Below are 17,945 nucleotides of genomic sequence, written 5' to 3'. Positions count from 1 at the left end.
TTTGTTGAGGATTTTTGCATCTATGTTCATCAGTGATATTGGCCTGTAGTCTTCTTTCTTTGTGACATCTTTGTCTGGTTTTGGTATCAGGGTGATGGTGGCTTCGTAGAATGAGTTTGGGAGTGTTCCTCCCTCTGCTATATTTTGGAAGAGTTTGATAAGGATAGGTGTTAGCTCTTCTCTAAATGTTTGATAGAATTCGCCTGTGAAGCCATGTGGTCCTGGGCTTTTGTTTGTTGGAAGATTTTTAATCACAGTTTCAATTTCAGGGCTTGTGATTGTGTGTTCATATTTTCTATTTCTTCCTGGTTCAGTCTCGGCAGGTTGTGTATTTCTAAGAATTTGTCCATTTTTTCCAGGTTGTCCATTTTATTGGCATAGAGTTGCTTGTAGTAATCTCTCATGATCGTTTGTATTTCTGCAGTGTCGGTTGTTATTTCTCCTTTTTCATTTCTAATTCTATTGATTTGAGTCTTCTCCTTTTTTTTCTTGATGAGTCTGGCTAATGGTTTATCAATTTTGTTTATCTTCTCAAAGAACCAGCTTTTAGTTTTATTGATCTTTGCTATCGTTTCCTTCATTTCTTTTTCATTTATTTCTGATCTGATCTTTATGATTTCTTTCCTTCTGCTAACTTTGGGGTTTTTTTGTTCTTCTTTCTCTGATTGCTTAAGGTGCAAGGTTAGGTTGTTTATTTGAGATGTTTCCTGTTTCTTAAGGTAGGATTGTATTGCTATAATCTTCCCTCTTAGAACTGCTTTTGCTGCATCCCATAGGCTTTGGGTCGTCGTGTCCCCATTGTCATTTGTTTCTAGGTATTTTTTGATTTCCTCTTTGATTTCTTCAGTGATCACTTCGTTATTAAGTAGTGTATTGTGTAGCCTCCATGTGTTTGTATTTTTTACAGATCTTTTCCTGTAATTGATATCTAGTCTCATAGCGTTGTGGTCGGAAAAGATACTTGATACGGTTTCAATTTTCTTAAATTTACCAAGGCTTGATTTGTGACCCAGGATATGATCTATCCTGGAGAATGTTCCATGAGCACTTGAGAAAAATGTGTATTCTGTTGTTTTTGGATGGAATGTCCTATAAATATCAAGTCCATCTTGTTTAATGTATCATTTAAAGCTTATGTTTCCTTATTTATTTTCATTTTGGATGATCTGTCCATTGGTAAAAGTGGGGTGTTAAAGTCCCCTGCTATCATTGTGTTACTGTCAATTTCCCCTCTTATGGCTGTTAGTTTTTGCCTTATGTACTGAGGTGCTCCTATGTTGGGTGCATAAATATTTACAATTGTTATATCTTCTTCTTGGATCGATCCCTTGATCATTATGTAGTGTCCTTCTTTGTCTCTTGTAATAGTCTTTATTTTAAAGTCTATTTTGTCTGATATGAGAATTGCTACTCCAGCTTTCTTTTGATTTCCATTTGCATGGAATATCTTTTTCCACCCCCTCACTTTCAGTCGGTATGTGTCCCTAGGTCTGAAGTGGGTCTCTTGTAGACAGCATATATGTGGGTCTTGTTTTTCTATCCATTCAGCCAGTCTGTGTCTTTTGGTGGGAGCATTTAACCCATTTACATTTAAGGTAATTATCTATATGTATGTTCCTATTCCCATTTTCTTAATTGTTTTGGGTTTGTTATTGTAGGTCTTTTCCTTCTGTTGTGTTTCTTGCCTAGAGAAGTTCCTTTAGCATTTATTGTAAAGGTGGTTTGGTAGTGCTGAACTCTCTCAGCTTTTGCTTGTCTGGAAAGGTTTTAATTTCTCCATCAAATCTCAATGAGATCCTTGCTGGGTAGAGTAATCTTGGTTGTAGGTTTTTCACCTTCATCACTTTAAATATGTCCTGCCAGTCCCTTCTGGCTTGCAGAGTTTCTGCTGAAAGATCAGCTGTTATCCTTATGGGGATTCCCTTGTGTGTTATTTGTTGTTTTTCCCTTGCTGCTTTTAATATGTTTTCTTTGTATTTAATTTTTGATAGTTTGATTAATATGTGTCTTGGCATGTTTCTCCTTGGATTTATCCTATATGGGACTCTCTGTGCTTCCTGGACTTGATTGACTATTTCATTTCCCATATTAGGGAAGTTTTCAACTATAATCTCTTCAAATATTTTCTCAGTCCCTTTCATTTTCTCCTCTTCTTCTGGGACCCCTATAATTCGAATGTTGGTGCGTTTAGTGCTGTCCCAGCGGTCTCTGAGGCTGTCCTCAGTTCTTTTCATTCTTTTTTATTTATTCTGCTCTGCAGCAGTTATTTCCACTATTTTATCTTCCAGGTCACTTATCTGTTCTTCTGCCTCAGTTATTCTGCTATTGATCCCTTCTAGAGTATTTTTAATATCATTTATTGTGTTGTTCATCGTTGCTTGTTTCCTCTTTAGTTCTTCTAGGCCCTTGTTAAATGTTTCTTGCATTTTCTCTATTCTATTTCCAAGATTTTGGATCATCTTTTCTATCATTATTCTGAATTCTTTTTCAGGTAGACTGCCTATTTCCTCTTCATTTGTTAGGTCTGTTGGGTTTCTACCTTGCTCCTTCATCTGCTGTGTGTTTTTCTGTCTTCTCATTTTGCTTATCTTACTGTGTTTGGGTTCTCCTTTTTGCAGGCTGCAGGTTCGTAGTTCCCGTTGTTTTTGGTGTCTGTCCCCAGTGGCTAAAGTTGGTTCAGTGGGTTGTGTAGGCTTCCTGGTGGAGGGGACTAGTGCCTGTGTTCTGGTGGATGAGGCTGGATCTTGTCTTTCTGGTGGGCAGGTCCAGGTCTGGTGGTGTGTTTTGGGGTGTCTGTGGCCTTATTATGATTTTAGGCAGCCTCTCTGCTAATGGGTTGGGTTGTGTTCCTGTCTTGCTAGTTGTTTGGCATAGGGTGTCCAGCACTGTCGCTTGCTGGTCGTTGTGAAGCTGGGTTTTGGCGTTGAGATGGAGACATCTGGGAGATTTTCTCCGTTTGATATTACGTGGAGCTGGGAGGTCTCTTGTGGACCAGTGTCCTGAAGTTGGAAAGAGAGAGAGAAAGAGAGAGAGAGAGAGGAGAAAGAGAAAGAGAAAGAAAGAAAGGAGATAAAACAAAGATAAAATAAAGTTATTAAAATAAAAAATAATTATTAAGAAAAAAATTTTTAAGTATTCAAAAAAAAACAAAAAAACGGAGGGACAGAACCCTAGGACAAATGGTGAAAGCAAAGCTATACAGACAAAATCTCACACAAAAGCATACACATACACACTCACAAAAAGAGGAAAAGGGGGAAAAATAATATACTGGCTCCCAAAGTCCACCTCCTCAATTTGGGATGATTCGTTGTCTATTCAGGTATTCCACAGATGCAGGGTACATCAAGTTGATTGTGGAGCTTTAATCCGCTGCTCCTGAGGCTGCTGGGAGAGATTTCCCTTTCTCTTCTTTGTTCGCACAGCTCCCGGGGTTCAGCTTTGGATTTGGCCCCGCCTCTGCGTGTAGGTCGCCGGAGGGTGTCTGTTCTTCGCTCAGACAGGACGGGGTTAAAGGAGCCACTGATTCCGGGGCTCTGGCTCACTCAGGCCCGGGGGAGGGAGGGGTGTGGAGGCGGGGCGAGCGTGCGGCGGCAGAGGCCGGCGTGACGTTGCACCAGCACGAGGCACGCCCGTGCGTTCTACGGGGGAAGTTGTCCCTGGATCCCGGGACCCCGGCAGTGGCGGGCTGCACAGGCTCCCAGGAGGGGAGGTGTGGAGAGTGACCTGCGCTCGCACACAGGCTTCTCGGCGGCGGCAGCGGCGGCAGCAGCAGCCCCAGCATCCCACGCCCGTCTCTGGGGTCCGCGCTTTTAGCCACGGCTCGCGCCCGTCTCTGGAGCTCCTTTAAACAGCGCTCTGAATCCTCTCTCCTCGCGCACCAGGAAACAAAGAGGGAAGAAAACGTCTCTTGCCTCTTAGGCAGGTCCAGAGTTTTCCCGGACTCCCTCCCGGCCAGCCGTGGCGCACTAACCCTCTTCAGGCTGTGTTCACGCCGCCAACCCCAGTCCTCTCCCTGCGCTCCGACCGAAGCTCGAGCCTCAGCTCCCAGCCCCGCCCTCCCCAGCGGGCGAGCAGACAAGCCTCTCGGGCTGGTGAGTGCTGGTCGGCACCGGTCCTCTGTGCGGGAATCTCTCCGCTTTGCCCTCCGCACCCCTGTGGCTGCGCTCTCCTCCTCGGCTTCGAAGCTTCCCTCTCCGCCACCCGCAGTCTCCGCCCGCGAAGGGGCTCCTAGTGTGTGGAAACCTTTCCTCCTTCACGGCTCCTTTCCACTGGTGCAGGCCCCGTCCCTGTGCTTTTGTCTCTGTTTTTTCTTTTTTCTTTTGCCCTACCCAGGTACGTGGGGACTTTCTTGCCTTTGGGGAGGTCTGAGGTCTTCTGCCAGCATTCAGTAGGTGTTCTGTAGGAGCTGTTCCACGTGTAGATGAATTTCTGGTGTATCTGTGGGGAGGAAGGTGATCTCCGCGTCTTACTCTAACGCCATCTTCCTCAACTCCTCCAGGATATTCGTTTTTAAAATTCATTTTGAGTGATTTCTTGAAAGGATGGGTTTGGTACTAATTTACATCCCATAGTATTAACATACTTCCTCAATTCTTAGATGCCTAAATTTTTTTTTACATTTCTAAAATTGGAATGGGCCGTACAATAAATGTCGAAAGAAACTTGCCAGCCTTTCTTTTTTTCTCCAAACACTGATGTTAAATGATGGTCTCCTTAACTCCCAATCGCCTTAAAATAGAGGCGGTACATAGAACAAGGCTGTTTGTCTCCGTTAACTTTCTCAAGGCTTTAGGTGACCAAAAACTAATAATAAAGCATTCTCTAATAATCTAAGCAAGGAATTATGTGGATGTGGGCATGATGGTTGTCTGTGATTCTTTTCCATTTTCTCCCACTAGATCTTTCTGACTCACCACACTGAGTCCCCCTAAGAGAACAGAGGGCTGGCCTGAGCCTCCTTCCCTGAGTCCCATTTCTCAGAGGTTAGGCCACATCTCGCCTACTGGTGGATGACTGGGCTGGTGCTCTTCGGGCAGAGGCTAGTGTGGTCACGGGCTGACGTGGGGACCCCTCCACCTTCTAGTGTATGTCTGTAGGGCCAGAACCAGGGAAATCCTAGCTCTTAGCTCCACACACTCATAGAAGGAGGACTCACGGGTGTCTGGGGGCAGAGGTTGTGAGTGGGCAAGGTGTTACCTAGCCGTCTCGTTGAATCATTGGCCTGAGAGCCTGAATTGTTGCTGCTTGTGGTTCATGAGCTTCTCAGCTCTTTTATCCCTAGCCTGTCTCCTGTACAGAAGGTGCAGCAGAATGTGAGCTTGAGCTGAGCAGAACTTCCTTTTAGAAGTCTGACAGGATCGTTTATGAAAACTTGCTGTCTTTTTTTTTTCCATTCCTGAGAACATCTCCAGTAAGATAATCCCATCAGAGGGTTATTTATAAAAAGCTGTGGCTACGTTCCCACATCTGGCACAGTTTAACCCCGGTCAGAGATGACGATGCCGATGATGACTGTCCTTAGGAAAAGTAAACCTTTTATGTCACAAAGCAAGGAAATTGAGACTTTTTGTAATGCCATTCTTTCTTTCCCTATAGCTCTTGGGACCTGGTTCCTAGAATGTTTGTTTTAGAACTTGATAATGTAAGGTCACTTAAGTCAGGTCACCCATAAAACTCTCTTTTTGGAACAGACATGCATACTAATATAATACTTTCTTGTATGTGTATTCCTAGTCCTGTAGATGTCAGGGTTGCAACATGTAACTTATCCCATTGTCCCAGCTACTTTCATGATCTGCAAATCCATGTAAGACCTTGGAGAACATGGGCAGGCTTTCAGGTCTCAGGCACTTCAGACGTGTGCTCGGTCAGCACTTCTCAAATTTGACCCCCAGCATGCTTCTAGAGGCAGAAGAGAGAGAACACATTCTACTGGTAGACGGGGGTGGGTTCTGGGACCACAGAGTGGTTTCTTGGTTTACGAACTAGTGGTACCTGGGACTTCTTTTGTCTATATAGAATTATGTGCCCTAAAATAGTACAGCTTGTCTGAATAAGCAGAACCGATCATCAAATAGTTTGTTTTTATCTCATTAGTGCCAGTGAAGTTCATGAATATCTTCCAACAGACAGCAAGGCACTGAGCCACGTTTTTGGATAGCACTTCGTTGTGAGAGCTTCACGAGGGGTTCAAGGAGATTATAAGGTTTTTAAAAAGAAGTCACTGTATAAATTATACCCCGTATCTCTTAACTAAGGAAAACTTAACTACCAGTGCCCAAATAGAAAATATAAAACATTTAAAATAAACCAACTCAATTTTTGCTAAATCACATTGTCTGTGTGTGTGTTCTTTCCAGACATATGAAGATTCATGAGAAGGACCCCAGCAGCGCTACAGCTGCAGCCCCTCCGTCCCCACTGAAGCGCAGGCGGCTGTCCTCCAAAAGGAAACTGAGTCATGATACAGAGTCAGAGAAGGAAGACCCAGCGCCTGCTAAAAAGGTCCTCTCTGCCCCCAGCACAGATGTGCCTACCCCAGGGACTCTTGGCAGAAATCCCTCCAGCCTTTATTTTTGCAGTCAGGGGGCTTGGCGGACACCCATCCCAAGCTTCTAACCTCTGTTTCCCTGCACTGTTTCATAAGGTCTCTGTAGAAAAGGGTACCTGTTTGCTCTTCCTTTGTGAAAGGAAGAGCCCCCCGGCTGAGCCCACTGATGATTTGAGGAGCTTGTTTCATTGTTCCTGGGGTTTTTTGTTTCTCCAGCTAGAATGGAAGGTTCTACTAAGTATTAGGGACTCTTTTGTCCTCACTCTTTTATTCCTAGTGCCTGGCAGGTACTAGGTGCTCCGTGAATATTTGTTGAATGGATGAGTGGGTTGAGGGTGGGTGGGTGGGTGCTGGTGTTTGGTGAGGTTTTGTTACATGAAACGTTGGTCAGTAGCATCCTTAATGCCTAGGAGGGAAGCGTCCTTTTCCTCTCAGATTCTGGATTTAGTGTCGACTTCTCTGAAACAAACCACGTGGGAGCCCTCCCGTGTGACTTAATGTTTCTTCTTTCCCCTAAGATGGTAGAGGACAGGCAGTCGGGTGACATGGAGAAGAAAGCTGATGAAGTGTTTCACTGCCCACTGTGTTTCAAGGAGTTCGTGTGCAAGTACGGGCTGGAGACCCACATGGAGACCCACTCAGATAACCCGCTAAGGTAGGAGAGAGGCTGGGGCAGGCTTGTGCTCTGGGGGCGCCTCCTTGGGATGTGTGATGCAACTTACCTCCTGTTACTCCAGCCTGGGCTGTGAGGCCATTAGTGAGGCCGATCAGAGTGCTTGCGGGGGTGGAAGTGGGGCTCAGAGGGGTCAGAGCAGGTGGCTGCAGCCCCAGGAGGATTCACCAGCGCCACGGTGCTTCCTGCACTCCTGGCAGGGCCCCTGGGCGATCCCCATGAGCCCCCGCCCACGGGTAGCCTCCTAGCACCGGGCTTTGGGCAGCAGACACGTTTTCTTCACAGAAGGTGTTGCAGCCCAAATGGTCGTTAGCTGCGCCCGTGTGTGTGATAAGGACGGGGAGGGCAGATCAGGTGCTCGTGGGCGTCTGGAATGGGCTGGTAGCACAGAAACCTAGGAGAGCATTTGGGGGCAAGACAGCGTTCTGTTGTGCAGGACACGGGACCCGAATGAAGCCTGTCGCAGTAGCAGCAAAGGTGGTGGTTCCGCTGGTCCAGGCTCCACATAGTTTTTCTGATTCTCATTGGTCCCAGGCGGACCTCCGGCAGAATTTGGGCCCGGGGTGGGGGGAGCTCGGCTTTCCTCCCCGACTTTCTTCCCTACGTTTTTATCAGGCAGAAAGCCCTTTGTTCCTGCTGAGCAGGTGCCCTCTTCCTCTCTGAAACTGCTGCTGTAACATTTTTAAGGTGCTGTAGGGGAGCCTGTGGTATTGTGAGACTTGAAAGTAGCAGGTCCTGAGAGGCACAGCTGAAGGTTCCCAAGGCAGAGGCCAGTGCATACGTGGTTGCAGCTTTGGGTTTCAGAAGACAGCTTGGGAGTGTAGAAATCTGGACATCTGTTTGTCTTACTCACCAATACATGGACCACATTTCCTTCTTGGGGGCACATGTTTGGTTGTGACCTAGGAGTGAAAAGGTCTGAGGCAGCTGAACATGTTTGTGTTTGGGGAAAAGCCTAATTGTCCAGTAACATAAAGTCGTGTCAAATAATCATTATCCTTAATCACATTAGCTTGACATTTTTCCATTAGAGAGAAAAAAGAATTTATGGAGAGATTAAACTCTGAGCAATTGAAGTGCTACAACATGTCTTTAGGTGACTGCCCCGTCTTGGGAAACTCCTGGATGTGACGGGCAGGCATGGACTGGTGGTCAGGACCCTGGGTCCCTGTCCCGCCTCTGCTCACATGGGGCCTGGACCAGCTGCATCTGAACCTCGAAGGAGAGCTGGACCAGATCGTCCTTGTGTTCCCTTTCAGGCCTGAAATTCTGTGACTCTGAAACCTGCCTCTTAACAGTTGTTCCTGTCTACCAAGAAAAAGCACTTGGCTCTTCCTTTTGTAGGCCCTGTCGTTCTGAGAGATTCAGGAACTTGGCTTCATGGTTTCATTAACGTCCACAGCATCCCAGGATGCGGGCTGGTGGTGGGTGGTAACTATTGAAATAGTTCTCTAGATGCAGGACCTGAGCAAGCGGGGGTGAAGTTACCAGACAGACCTCATGTGGCGAGTCGTGGGCAGAGGCAGGAATAGCTGGTGCGACCCCCGACCCTCCGACCCCCGTCGGCGCTTCTGACCCGGCACGGCGGGGTGCCTGAGTCCACACACTGCTCCTCTCTGGGTTCCTCCCTAGGTTTTCTTTCACTTTGTGTTTTATTCTGTGATCAGATACCATCTTAGGAACTACCCATTTATCCTCTTCTAGATGATTCTGGCCGACAGGGAAAATCACTTAACTCTCAAGAGAGATTTCTGGGCAGCTGGAGCCTGCACAGCACAGTGTATAGCAGTGATAGAGGAGGATCAGGTGTCCCCTTCTTTAGTGCTGGCCGGCACCAGGGCGTGGGCGCTCCTGGAGCGGGGCCTTCTGGACAAGCACCTAATCTGGGGGCAGGCTGGGCTGGCTACTTGGAGAACATGGAGACGGGAATCGCCTTGGACACTGGTTCACTGTTTTACATGATTTGGTGCATAATTCACTTGCCGTGACTCCAAGGCTGTGAAGTTAAACCTCAGGTCCACCCTTGCCCACTTGGTAACAGCATCCTCTGTTTGGGGAGGGTGGACCGGAGGAGTTCTGAGCCTGGGGGAGGGCTCGGCCCCTCCCGGCAGTGGCGTGAGAAGAGGTTGCCTTGCATCCATGATGGGGGGCAAGCATGCCATCCCCTGTCTGGCGGCTGTTGCTGTGTGGGTGGGTCTTGTGTCTGGGAACCAAAGGAGTTAATTACAGAACATAGTTAATTTCCCTTCTCTCCCCTCTGCTCTGCCCTCCACATAATGGCCTGCTATCAGAGGATGCCATGGGGACAGGCATGAGCCGGCAGGGCCCAGCCAGGCAGTGAACTGTGACAGTAGCTAGTGGGAGAGGCTGCCTGTTAACCCAGAGCTAAAACAGGCGCCAGCTCTCTTTGCAAACCCCAAAGGCAGCAGGACCACAGTGGGGTGCTACCAGTTTAGACAGAAAGTTTATAACTCGAAACAGCTGTTGGCTTCTTTCGCTCCCTCTCCTGCCCTTACCGCCCACCCCCAAAGCTGGCAAGGTGCCCGTTGTTCCTTAATAAAAAGCATTGGAAATCCAAACTCATGTAAACGCCGAGGCCTTTCTCCTGCAGTGCCTTGTGTTTCAAGTTAACGAAGTGTAAGCGTAGAGCAAAAGGAAGACACAGACCACTGTAGTGATTCTGGCTCCGACTGTCGGGTTCGTTTTCGCCCTGGCGTGACCAGACCCGCGGTGACTTGGCCCTTCCGCACAGCCCCCCAGACAGGAGAAGCAGAGGCTTTTTGGGAGCTGGCACTTGGGACTGGAGGTGACAGAGTGTTCAGTGAGCAGGTGGATGCAGAGAGGACATCCCTGTGTGAGGGTGGCTGGGTGTTGAGTATCGTGCCTGGTTATAAGAATAGAACAGAGTAGTAACAGGCTGTCCGCTGCCCTGAGTAAAGTTAGCTGGGAGGGAAGTCCAGGTCAGCACCCACCAGTGCAAACAGGAGGAGAGCCACAAGGGCCACCTTAAGTTTTCTAGAAGCCACATTCTGAAAAAGGAAGAAGAAATAGCGAAATTGATCATGCTTTGCTGAAATTGATCATGCTTTGCTGGTCTACTAATATATCCAAAATATAATGTCAGTACAGAAATCATCAGTCATGTGATTTACATTCTCATTCTCATACAGTCTTTGCCATCTGGTGTGTGGGGCATGATCGCAGCCCATTTCAATTGGAAGAGGCCCATTCCAAGCCCCCAGCAGCCCATGTGTAGGTGCGAGCCTAGGACAAGCCCACCCACCTGTAGCTGGGAGGGCTTTGTCTCAGACCCCGCCCCCCCCCATTTTGTGTCTGAATGACTAGTCTCTGGCTAATGGGGACTGGGCTGGGCTGGGGGGACCTCTGGGTAGTCACGGTGGCACTGTGGCTGCAGCTGGGGGCGAAATTTGGCAAAAGTTATTGTATAATCTTATGTGTCTTCTTGATTAAAGGAGATCGGGTAATAAATAATTTTTAAATTAGTTCAGCTAAAATGGATCCGGCAAATGAATGAGTGCTTGTTGTGTGCCAGGCCCTTGACCAGACTTAAGAAAAAAGCGGTGACAGTGGAGACAGGGCCCCTCGAGGGCTGTCAGCAAAAGAGTAAGAGCAATTATAATGGAGTGAAGTGGGTCAGTTCAGGGCCAGACAGGCCAGCAGCCTCTTGTCCAAGCAGAGGGAGCCAGGGAGCCGGATAGGTTGGCGGAAAGCTTCCCACGGCATTTTACATTGGATGCTGGGGCCCTTGCCCGGGGCAGGCCCTCCTCAGTCCAGTCCAGTTACCCATCCTAGTTGTCTGTGAGGAAAATCTTATGGTAATGCCCTTAAATCTACATGGGGAGTTGGAACGTGGGGACCTGAGTGGGCTCTGCGGGCACGGGGTGGCACGGAGAGGAGGGCAGGTGCCCACAGGCATGGAGGGCCGGCTGCCAGAGGTGGGGAGAGTCACCAGGACCGCCTTCTTCTGGATTCTCAAGTGTTCCAGGGAACGTTCGACTGCCTGCCCTGCACCCCATCCCCCCTCGACACTCCCGTCACCTGCAGGGAGACCCTGAGACTGACTGACATGGCGCTGGTCCCACACTTGTTAGTTAAATGTCATCCTAAAAATAGGGAGAGGGTATAACAAAATACTCTTCAGCATCTCGTATAAGAGCCCCAGGGGTCTGAGGCTCAGCCAGGTGGAGGGCAGATTTAAAACGATGCTGGGGGCTGAGGGAGGAGAAGATCCGCCCCCTGACTGGCCGGAAGCTGGAGGCCTCGGTCCGGGCGGCCCCTCCCCACCCTGCCCAGGGGCCTCTCAGCCATGTGGAGTGGGCACTGCCGCCGGCTTCTGGGCTCACCCCAGCCGCCCGTTGAGCAGTCCCTGGACCTGCCCGGCTTCCCGCTGCGTTGCTTCGGTCGAACAGACCTAGCAGGGCGTCGGGACGCAGTGTGCAGCCCGGCGGATTCCTGGGCGTGGGGAGGGCAGGCTGCCCCTGGCCAGGGCCCTCTCACAGGCCGTCACCGTTGCTCCCAGCAACTGGGAGAGATTAGTGCAGCTGTTGGCTGTCAGCTCTGCGGCTGGGAAGTGGGGGAGGGCAGGGAGGGTGGGCACCCGGGGGAGAGGAGTGTCTGAACCGGGCGGGGCTCTGAAGAGAAGCTGTTTGCACTCGCCCCTCTTGCCTCCGTAGACAGAACAGAGAAAATGAAGCCTGAAATCCCTTTAAAAAGGAATGTCAGTCCCTTGATAAAACACTGTAATGAGCAAGAAATTCAGTATCTCAAGGAAGCAACCAGGGTGACTGCCGCTTTCTCAGCAAGGTATTTCCCAGGTTCTGATGACAGGGCCGGGCCTGCTGCTGCTCCTGGAGTGTTGGGAAGACTCCCAGTTGAGCCACTGTCCAGGGCCCAGGCATTAAGGGTGTGACACGGGTTGTAGAAGGAGCTGGGACACCTGCAGGAACCATCCTCTGAACACACAGCGCAGCAGCTGCAGCAGAGGGGTGGTGAGGGTGCCGGCTGCAGCCTGACCGGGGCCTGGCGTCTCCGTGACCCTGGGCTCAGTTTCCCCATCTGGAAAATGGACTTAGGGGCTGTGTGAGGATGAAGGGAGCATCCACAGTCCCCAGACTGTAACAAACAATCAATGAACATTTACTTCTGATACTATTATTTAGAACATGTGTTGTTTTTAATATTTTAACCCTTGCGACACTTAGAATTATGGGTTCGTGTCGCTCTCTGGGAATCCCATTCCAGTAAAATAGAGAAGGAAGCACGTTGCGGGGCTTCTCCAGGTACCATTTGCTTGACAGAGAACATGAAAGCAGTTTGGCCTTTAGTCTTTATCGTTGTAAATAGCCACTTTTATCTGATTTTGCTTTTGTAAAGACCGGGTGGGTAACTGAACGGCTGTTTACATTTGGTTTGAGTCCTGCCTCCCAAATGCTGTGATCCAGCTGTGCAGAAACCCAGATGATTAGAAGCTTGAAAGGTCCCGATACCTTTAAATTATAGAACCGCACATCATTTCCCTTAGATTGTTGGGGAAACCTGAGATTCTAAAGAAATGTGTTTCCTGATGTTTGAAATTTGCCAAAGCAGTCTTTCAAAAATATGTTTAGCATAGTGACAAAAAATTTTTTTAACCCTTTCTTGTGGCAGTGGGGGTCGTCTGTCTGTCCCTTAACTGGGAGACATGATAGAACAATGTGGAAGTAAGGGGTCACCAGATGATACAGTATTACTGTAGCAAACCCTGGGAGGAGTTATTCCCAGAAGTGCTTAGCCACAGGGCTTAAAAAAAAATTTTTTTTAAGCTTTTTGGTGGCCTTGTTTTCCATTTCTGTAGATGCTTTTGCTGGTGATTTTGCCTCCACATTTACCTTGGTTTGACTCAGTCTTCTGTGTGTGTGTGTGTGCACGAGCTCCCCGCCATTGTAGATCCTTCAGGAAGGTTAGTTGGGAAACCCACTCTGGTTAGTGGTTACACGTTCCTTGTTTCATGGCTGATGCCTTTAATTGTGAGAGTTAGTCCTGCTAAGTCACTGTCAGCCCTACTGTGAGCTGCTCTGTTGACAGCTTCTTCCTGTACCCCGACTTCCTGCACAGTGCCCACGCCATTACAGCACGTGTATCATAGCACATTCCTACCCCAGCCCAGAATTCTGCAGTTGTCTTCTAAAAAGTAAATAAGAAGGAAGGGCACGTGTTGTAAAGAACGGCTTCCGTGGTGCCCTGCCCCACTGGGTGTGCCGAGGTACATGTAAGCCCTCGATTCAGTGACTGTAAGATCCTGACGTTTGTTTTTTGAGACTAGTCGTGGATCTGGGCATGAACAAGAACATCATTCATTTGCATTGAAGCCCTCTGAGAACTGAAAGGACAAAGCCCCAGCTAACAAAGGAGGGTACTTCCTGGACCTCCCGGAGCTGCCTGGCCCATCCCTGGCCTGAGCTGTGGCTGGCAGGGTCGCTTCAAGATCAGTGCGGTTTGCCACTCTCAGGGAAGTCAGCCTTCTCTGACCGCGTTCGCAGTGTGCTCTTCCCGGTGAGGCCAACGTCAAGGCCAGAGCCCGTGTGCTGAGAGACTGGGTGAGTTTGTTTGATTCCTGAAGGAGAAGGGACAGGAGCATGCACACGGTGAAGGTGCTCTGGGCTCACAGTGCCTCCCTCCAGCCCCAGCACTGGCAGCCCCCAGTCCTGCCAGCTGTTCCTCTGTATACCGGGGGCTGCAGTGGAAACTTGGCTCACTTCCCTGCCTGCTGCTGGGGGGCATTTCCCTCCCCTGGGACCCCCCGCCCAGCCCCTCCTGTCTCTGCTAAACACCTCCCCAAGCCCTCTCAGTGACACTGCAGGTGCTGCCACAGCAGGCAGAGCAGATAAGCTGCAGACAGCTGCTTTTCCCCTCCGCTTCCAGAAGTTCCAACCCTGCACGGCCCCACACCTCAGCTCTTCCCTTACCACCCACCCCGAGTAAACTGAAGTGCTGGAGCCCCTGCCCCGGGAATAGGGCCGCCCTGAGGGAGGTGGAACCCTGCAGTTAGGGGAGCAGGACGCTCTCCCAGCACTCCGAACTAAACGTGCTTCCTTTCTCATAGAAGCACTTGCTAACACGTGCTGGGATTCAAGTGTTTTCTGGGTGAAGTGGGCTCTGGTGAACTGCCTTGGGTACAGAAACACTGTTTCTGTGAGCAGAACGATCTGGGGCTCACATGTAGGTGATCCTCCTTCCGTAAGCCAAGGGCAGGCAGGATGTCCATATTGGCATTTATCCCTGCATTTCGTAAGTAAGCTCACCTTTACTTAAAATGTCCTTTAGAGTTTTTTTAAATGATGACTTTTTGTTTTCTTCACGGTAATCTATTTGAGTATGTGATTTAAAGAGAAAAAAAGAAAGTTTTGTTCTTAGAAGAGTGGGTGGAATCTTATTAGCTTCTTTAAACCCTACAGCTAGATACACTTTCCCCCATTAAATGCATTTATCTTACTGACAGCGAAAGTTAGTTTCCATTTGGAAAAGTTACCCTCAGTTTGCAACTTAAGGCCATTTGGAAAAGTTACCCTCAGTTTGCAACTTAAGGCCGTTTGGAAAAGTTACCCTCAGTTTGCAACTTAAGGCCATCTCCATTGCCAGAAAATCCGAAAGCAGCCTCTCGGATCCGTAAAATTTCCCCCTGGCACGTCGTCAGATCACTTGCAAAATGAAATCATCCTCCAGTCACTCTGCTGTGACTCTAAGTACAGTTCCACTCCGTCTAAATATTTTACAGTGTGCTGTTCACGAGTTCCTGGCAGGGTTGAAAGATCCCCCAAACCGGGGTCGAGGGGAAGAGTGGTGGGGACCACCCGATCCATGGCTGTGGCCTTAATGAAGGTGACAGACCGAAGCGAGGTTAGCAGATAGCCCCAGCTCAGCAGCCAGCAGCATCACCTGCAGATTTGCAGTGACCTCCACTGGGCCTCAGGAGGAACCGAGTGTCTCTGCCTGACAAAGGCAATCTAAACGTCTCTGGGTGACGGTTTTCCACGTCGGTTTCATTTAACATCTGTCCGCAGGTAGAGGTCCAAGTGTGAGACGCGGGGGCAGTGTTTTCTCCCATGAGGGTTCTTTCCTTCTTTTTAACCAGCCTCTTGATGTGCTTCTGATTTCCAGGCAGATTTTTATTTTCTCTGCCACTTTTCAAGAAGTTTGTTTGTAAGATGATAGTCTATATCCTTTCAGAAGTGAAATAGGAGCGCCTTGATTGAAACCCTGTGGAAACAGAGGTGTGATGTGGTGGATGGAGGGCTCGTTTCAGGGCATTGGGAAGCTCTTGAGTGCGTGTGCGCGCAGGCTGCGGCTCCAGAGGGGAACGGGGGCGACGAGGAAGCAGTGGGTGCAGGGCAGAGGCAGCACTAGAAGGAACACACGTCTCTCCCAGTGAGTCTCCAGATTAAACGGCAGCAGTGGAGAAGTTCTGCTGTTCTGTGGAGTTCTCGAGAGCGAAAGGAGAGAATACATCCTTTGGAAATTAAAATTCCATTTTTTCTGCATTTTTGTGTTTGCTGTAATTGCCAGGAAGTGGGTTATTCCTGATTTCTTTTTGTACCTAGCGCCATAAAATAATGGTTAAATTTGGTCTAGCACCTTGCAGTTCTCTGAGCATCTGGTTACCTGTTATTCACAGTAACTCTAAAGGTCCCCACATACAGATGAGAAAGAAAACGGAGCCTCATAGCAGGAAGGGAGTGAGCTCGCCCAGCCTTGTAGCTTTATTTGTTCATAAATTCGAGATCCTCTTGCTTGATTCTCACTAATTTATTTTCCACACTCGTCTGATGTAAGAGGCACCTGGTGTGCTTGCACACAGACAGATTCCTGGGTTCCTCCTCCCATTATTCTGATTCCAGTCCATCTGCAGTGGCCCCAGGCATCTGGTTTTGAACAAGGCCAAGAGGGGATTCTTATCTCAGGCACGTTTGGGAAATTTTACGCAGCAGGCAGCTGAAATACAGATGAAACAAGTTGTCCAAGGTCACACACTCTGACTCCCCATTCCCAGCTGGGACTCCCTGGTCCCTGCGCCCTTCCCCCCACTGCTCCACACCTGCCTTGCTCGGAGGACACAGCCTGTGGTTGGTGCCAGGTAATTCTGCCACGTGTGTATGGAGCGCAAACTTGGTACCAGATACCAGCAATGGGAAGGGTTTGAAGGTGAATAAGAGAATGAAGGAGGTGGTCGATACGTCTAGATAAATGGTGCAAACTCAGCGTTACTGAAAATTCATGGCTACGACAGAAAGGCAGTAATCCTTATCGCCGCCTTCCGAGACACTCTCCATTCCCTTGTACAACCCACGTGTGATGCCCTCACGTGGAATACTCATGGCCAGTAGACTCTGCACTGATGCCATAGTCTCAAAAGAGGAGGGTGTTCAGAAAGATCTCTGGGGCACAAAGGCAAAATAATGGGACTTTTCTTCACTCATCCTTTAAAATTTTCTATTTTTATATTTTATAATGTACCTGGTAGATTATATATGTGTGCATATAAATACATAAAGATACATAACACACACATTTATCCAACAGCAAGCCGATACGGGACAAATGCTCAAAAACGTTTTAACTCTAAAGTTAGAAGCTCAAGGTTAAAAGCTCAAGAAGCGTGCAGCCCACTGCTCAGGCCCACCTGCTCACCTTCTGCAGTTGACATGCAGGCTGCCGAGGGTCAGTATTATTTCTCCCCAACCTGTTTATGTCAGTAATACTTGTAATTATTTGCTGTAATTTAATTAAATTTTCTGTAAGCCAGCGAAATATTGGTTGTTTTTTTTTTTAAAGAATAGTCTGTGAAAACTAAGTTGGGCATACTTGCACATAACCCAGATTGGATGTGTTTTTGTTGTTGCTGTTGTTTGTTTGTTTGTTTTGCTGTCAAATTTAAGGTGGGCAAGACAGCTGTGAACAGTTGAAGAAACAATCATAAGAACCTAGGATGCTGCTTTAGTTTGGTTTGCAAAAATCTAAGTTCTTGCTCTACCTGAAAGCATCTAAAATCTGAAATCAAAGATGCTGTGTTATGAGTGTGAGTCACACAGTGATGACGACATGGATCTTCACTCAGTGGAGCTAGACTCAAACCTAAGTCCTTGGCCCCCAGAAAGGACGGGCGAGTTGAATGTGCAGTGGAGTCTTGTTACACAGTAGGTACGTTCCGTGAAGTCCCCACAGACAGAGAGTCAGTGGGCGCTGGACCATTGTTCCTAGAGGAAACACAGGGTTAGTTTCCTGCAAGCCTCTGGTCACATTTTCATGAACTAATTGATACATAACCTTGTTTTATTAAGTGTGTTTCTGTTTAAAGGCACTCTGTGTAGTATATACTGTTGACTCATCAACATTGAACTCACAGCCGACAGCACTCTAGCTCACGCCTGAACGGAGCTCACCTAACACGCGTATTTTCTCCGCAAAGCACGTCACAGCCTTCTTGCTCTTGGCGACACTGGGTGGCACTTCAGCATTACGCTTGGGGACCATTTTATTTTATTTTTAAAATTTATTTATTTTATTTATTTATTTTTGGCTGCGTTGGGTCTTCGTTGCTGCGTGGGCTTTTCTCTAGTGGCGGGGAGTGGGGGCTACTCTTCGTTGCGGTGCGCGCAGGCTTCTCACTGCGGTGGCTCCCTCGTTGCGGAGCATGGGCTCTAGGCGCGCAGGCTTCAGTAGTTG

At 48.4% G+C, this 17,945-nt stretch overlaps 1 protein-coding gene across 6 annotated transcripts in view; it reads left to right on the top strand.

Moving 5' to 3' along the window:
- RREB1 (ras responsive element binding protein 1) overlaps positions 1–17,945 on the top strand; it is a 141,129-nt gene that overhangs the window by 98,374 nt on the left and 24,810 nt on the right. For all 6 annotated transcript variants that reach the window (XM_081247631.1, XM_081247632.1, XM_081247629.1 and 3 more), the window contains 2 exons: positions 6,363–6,507; positions 7,072–7,208. In XM_081247631.1, the coding sequence (XP_081103757.1) occupies positions 6,363–6,507; positions 7,072–7,208 (282 nt within the window). The remainder of the gene's footprint in view (positions 1–6,362; positions 6,508–7,071; positions 7,209–17,945) is intronic.

The sequence above is a fragment of the Mesoplodon bidens genome (genome assembly GCF_964165515.1).
Source record: "Mesoplodon bidens genome assembly, chromosome: 10".
Classification (NCBI taxonomy): Eukaryota; Metazoa; Chordata; class Mammalia; order Artiodactyla; family Ziphiidae; genus Mesoplodon; species Mesoplodon bidens.
The sequence above is the reverse complement of the archived record's forward strand: the minus strand, read 5'-3'. Positions and strand labels throughout refer to the sequence as shown.